This window comes from Musca vetustissima, unplaced genomic scaffold, assembly GCF_032173495.1.
Source record: "Musca vetustissima isolate MV318-11 ecotype Yass unplaced genomic scaffold, APGP_CSIRO_Mvet_v1 utg958594, whole genome shotgun sequence".
NCBI classification, from domain to species: domain Eukaryota; kingdom Metazoa; phylum Arthropoda; class Insecta; order Diptera; family Muscidae; genus Musca; species Musca vetustissima.
In genome coordinates this window covers 11,710-15,301 of record NW_026875447.1, presented here as the reverse complement: position 1 = coordinate 15,301, position 3,592 = coordinate 11,710, and the positions used below count along the sequence as shown (strand labels likewise).

At 41.9% G+C, this 3,592-nt stretch overlaps 1 protein-coding gene across 1 annotated transcript; it reads left to right on the top strand.

Annotated features, from left to right (window-relative positions):
* Positions 1-573: 573 nt before the first annotated feature.
* On the top strand, positions 574-2,201 carry LOC133337934 (segmentation protein fushi tarazu-like). Its single transcript, XM_061546137.1, has 2 exons — positions 574-1,399; positions 1,627-2,201. Exons 1-2 carry the CDS (start codon positions 574-576, stop codon positions 2,199-2,201), a joined length of 1,401 nt encoding a protein of 466 aa, XP_061402121.1.
* The last annotated feature ends 1,391 nt before the right edge of the window (positions 2,202-3,592 follow it).

Sequence of the window (3,592 nt, the reverse complement as noted above, 5' to 3'; positions counted from 1 at the left end):
AAAATTTCTCCTACTTGTCCTTGTTGACTGACACTGACCTTACTTAAGCATAACTAATGTTAACATATCGCTCTCTCTGTGCTCTCTTCTAACGTTACTCTCCCTTGTGAGCCAGGCCAAATACGCTCTCAGTGCTAGAATGAGGGAAAACGATTTAGAATTTGATGAGAGTTCCTTTGTTATTGCCACACACACCCAGCATGTGTCAAAGTGTCATGCGAAGGATATTTATGTGCAATGACGAGCAAAACTGCGAGCTGGCAGGGCGTACAACAACAATTGCCAAAACCCAATGTGGAAAAGTCGTGTGCCACAAGGTCCTGGTGTTTGTGTTGTGTACACACAGTGTGGCAGGCGGTGCGGAGATTTTGCTATATTAAGCCGAGCATTCGGAGAGAGCAGCACAGTCGCAATCACATCCTCGTCCTGATCACATCTCAGTAGTTTAGTTAAGAGTAAAAGATTCAGTAGAGGAATACTACAAAGTTTAACACAGCAAAAAAAGAAAATATTTCAAATAAATTTTAGTTTTTCATTTAATTCAACGTAACAAAAACACACACAAACAGAAAAATGGCCGCCACTAACTATTATGCCGATTTCGCCACCAACAACACCAACATGTACAACTACTCCGCTCCCACATACTATGATAATAGCAACAGCTATTATCAGCAAAACAACAGCACCTGGAATCCAGCCACCTACAATCCCAACTATGCCGCCCAATACAATGCTCCCGTTATGGATGGATCTCTGTACAATGATTACTACAACTACCAAAGCGTAGTGGATATCCAACAACCACAACAGCCAGCTCAAGCCCTCGAAGCCCCCAAAGAAACATTGAAGAGAAAAGCCCACGAATTGGAGGAAGAAGTCAAACCAGAACCCAAACCCGAAGTTGAAGAGCCACCAAGCAAATTGCGTGCCTTGTTGACCAACCCCGTCAAGAAGTTGAAATACTCTCCCGATTATTATTACACCACCTTCGAAAAAGTTAACAAGGCCCCAGCTCCAGTTGCCAGCGAAAAGCAACAAATCTCAATGCCCAGTGCCACACCACCCAGCAGCTACGAACAGGATTTCTTGGCCGCCCACACTCCAGCCACCCAACACAGCATTTTGTCTCCCCAACGCAGTGATGTGGATTACTTGGATGTCTACTCGCCCCAATCCCTCAAAGTTTCCACACACGGCAACAACAACATGAAACAAAACGTATCTCAACCCGCTACTCCCGCCTCATTGGTCGATGGCATCAGCACCCCACCCCTATCGCCCAACGACAAACATGTCAGCCAAATCAATCAAACCGCCGAACAACAACATGAATTCAATCAAATGATGTCAGCAAACGACTACAATTGGTCGAATTGCGAAGACAGCCCTGCATCAGGTAGGTTTCCCAACACCAATAACTCATAATTTCCCTTAAAAAATGTTTATGATTTTATGATTGACAGTTTTGTGCCAACCAGGACTGCCTGTTTGCTACCTGCAAGCGTTTGGGCGTTCCTTTTGTCAAAAAGAAAATCATTTCATTTTTTAAAAAATTCTAAAAAACAATACAATTTCCTGGAACTTCATATACTAATAAACTGTTTTTTATTATTTTTTTTATAGATTGCAAAGACTCAAAACGCACCCGCCAAACCTACACCCGCTACCAAACTTTGGAATTGGAGAAGGAATTCCACTTCAACCGTTACATTACCCGTCGTCGTCGCATTGACATTGCCAATGCCTTGGGTTTGACTGAACGTCAAATTAAGATCTGGTTCCAAAACCGTCGCATGAAGTCCAAGAAGGATCGCACCCTAGAAGGACCCGTGGAACATGGTCTCAACTATGCCGCCATGCCATTGGATGCCAATGTCAATGGTCAAGTTCCATTTGTTGCCGCTCACCAAACTGTGGCACCCAACACTGCTGCTGCCGCAGGATCATACCCCGCTTACTTGTCAACCGGACCACAATCATTCCCCGCCGCTGCCGCCTACCACCATCATCACTCGCCCGAACACTACGGCCAACAATATGAAACCTCAGCTCAACATGCCTATCCACACCACCCTCATCATCAGCACCAACACGCTCATTATCTGGCCGATGCCCAGCAATACAGCACCGCTGCTCATTTCGCCCAAACTGGTTATTCTCAACACCAGCACCAACAACAAATGTATCAAATGGCCTAAATCAGCGACCCATGCAGCAACCCATCGTTGCATTGATCAGCCATGAACAGCCACGAAAGCCAGATTTTTGCCATTTACCAAAGCAAATGGACAACAAAGTCGTCGACAACTTTCGAGGTTCAAAATCTCCACAGTATGCTCAGCAGTATTGTGGCTATCCAACGGTGTCTTCGGTTGGGATTTGACCGAACCGAAATGTAGGCACCCATAGCCATAGCTAAGCGAGCTATGTGATAGCAGCAGAGAACAAAGGAGCGCAGGCGCAAATGCCAAGCAGTGCAATATTTACAAAACCAGGCCACAAGGGTGGATGGGTGTGTGTGTTTGTGCCAACCAAACAACCAGCAGGCAATCAAACGAGCAACCAGCATTCACACACAACACATCCACAGGAAGGAAGTACACACTCTCCCTCAAAATGCAATGCACAGCGAAATCAACAACAACAACATAGGGCACACAATCACACTAACCCTTGTGTGTTCCGATGTCAAAAACCAATAAATTATGAGTTTTGCCAGCATTGTTCACGGGGAGTAGCAAAAGTTACCAACGTTCAATTCAAACAAAAGGCCAAATCAAATGCGACATACCCACGGCCGGACCTGGGTAACCAGCCTGGGGTTGATAATAATCACCCTAACAGCATCATTACTCCAACCCTGGTTTGTGTTTGGTTATAAGGCGAGCGGACGATATACATACATACGTATTTACTTAGTTGGTCCCTTTAAGCAAAACGAACAATGTCACTGAGTTTTAGTACAAACCTATCGAGCTTATAATCAAAAATCAATTTCTTATTATTTCAAAATATTTTTTATATTTTTAATTCTATTATTAAATTTATATTTAGTTTAGTAAATTTTATTTAATTATTTAATATATAAGACTTTTAAATTATGTTTAATAAAACAACTTAAAATTTTTACAAATGAAAATCTTTTTTCTGTTTTATTTGTTTCGATTTGCGACAGATGTTTTAATTGTCCAGCACAACATCCCCTTCTACTAACTGATTGACCATTATCATCACCCACTGTTTTAAGGGATTTTAAAAATGACAATGAATGGGTGACTCCCCTGTGTAGCAATAAAACAACATTTCTATTTCAATTTCGTATATAGCATAATACAATTGGTATTAAATATTGGGGTTCTACATTTACAGTGGTGTTTATCGAATTCATTTCTAAGAAATATGCCAAGTTAGGGAGAACCGAAATGAACTTTCTGTACCCATTATAATACCAGAAATATAACGATACAACTATATAATATTCACTTAAAACCAGTGTTGCCGTCTGAAAAATTTATTTCCGCGCAAAATTTCCCCTAAAAAGTGCCAAAATCAACTATTTATGCCCAAAAATTCAAGAGTTCAAAATGTA

Coding starts and splice junctions, on each gene's coding strand:
- LOC133337934 (XM_061546137.1), top strand. CDS start 574: ATGGCCGCCACTAACTATTATGCCGATTTCGCCACCAACAACACCAAC. Junction 1,400..1,626: donor CGAAGACAGCCCTGCATCAG/GTAGGTTTCCCA, acceptor TTTTTTTTATAG/ATTGCAAAGACTCAAAACGC.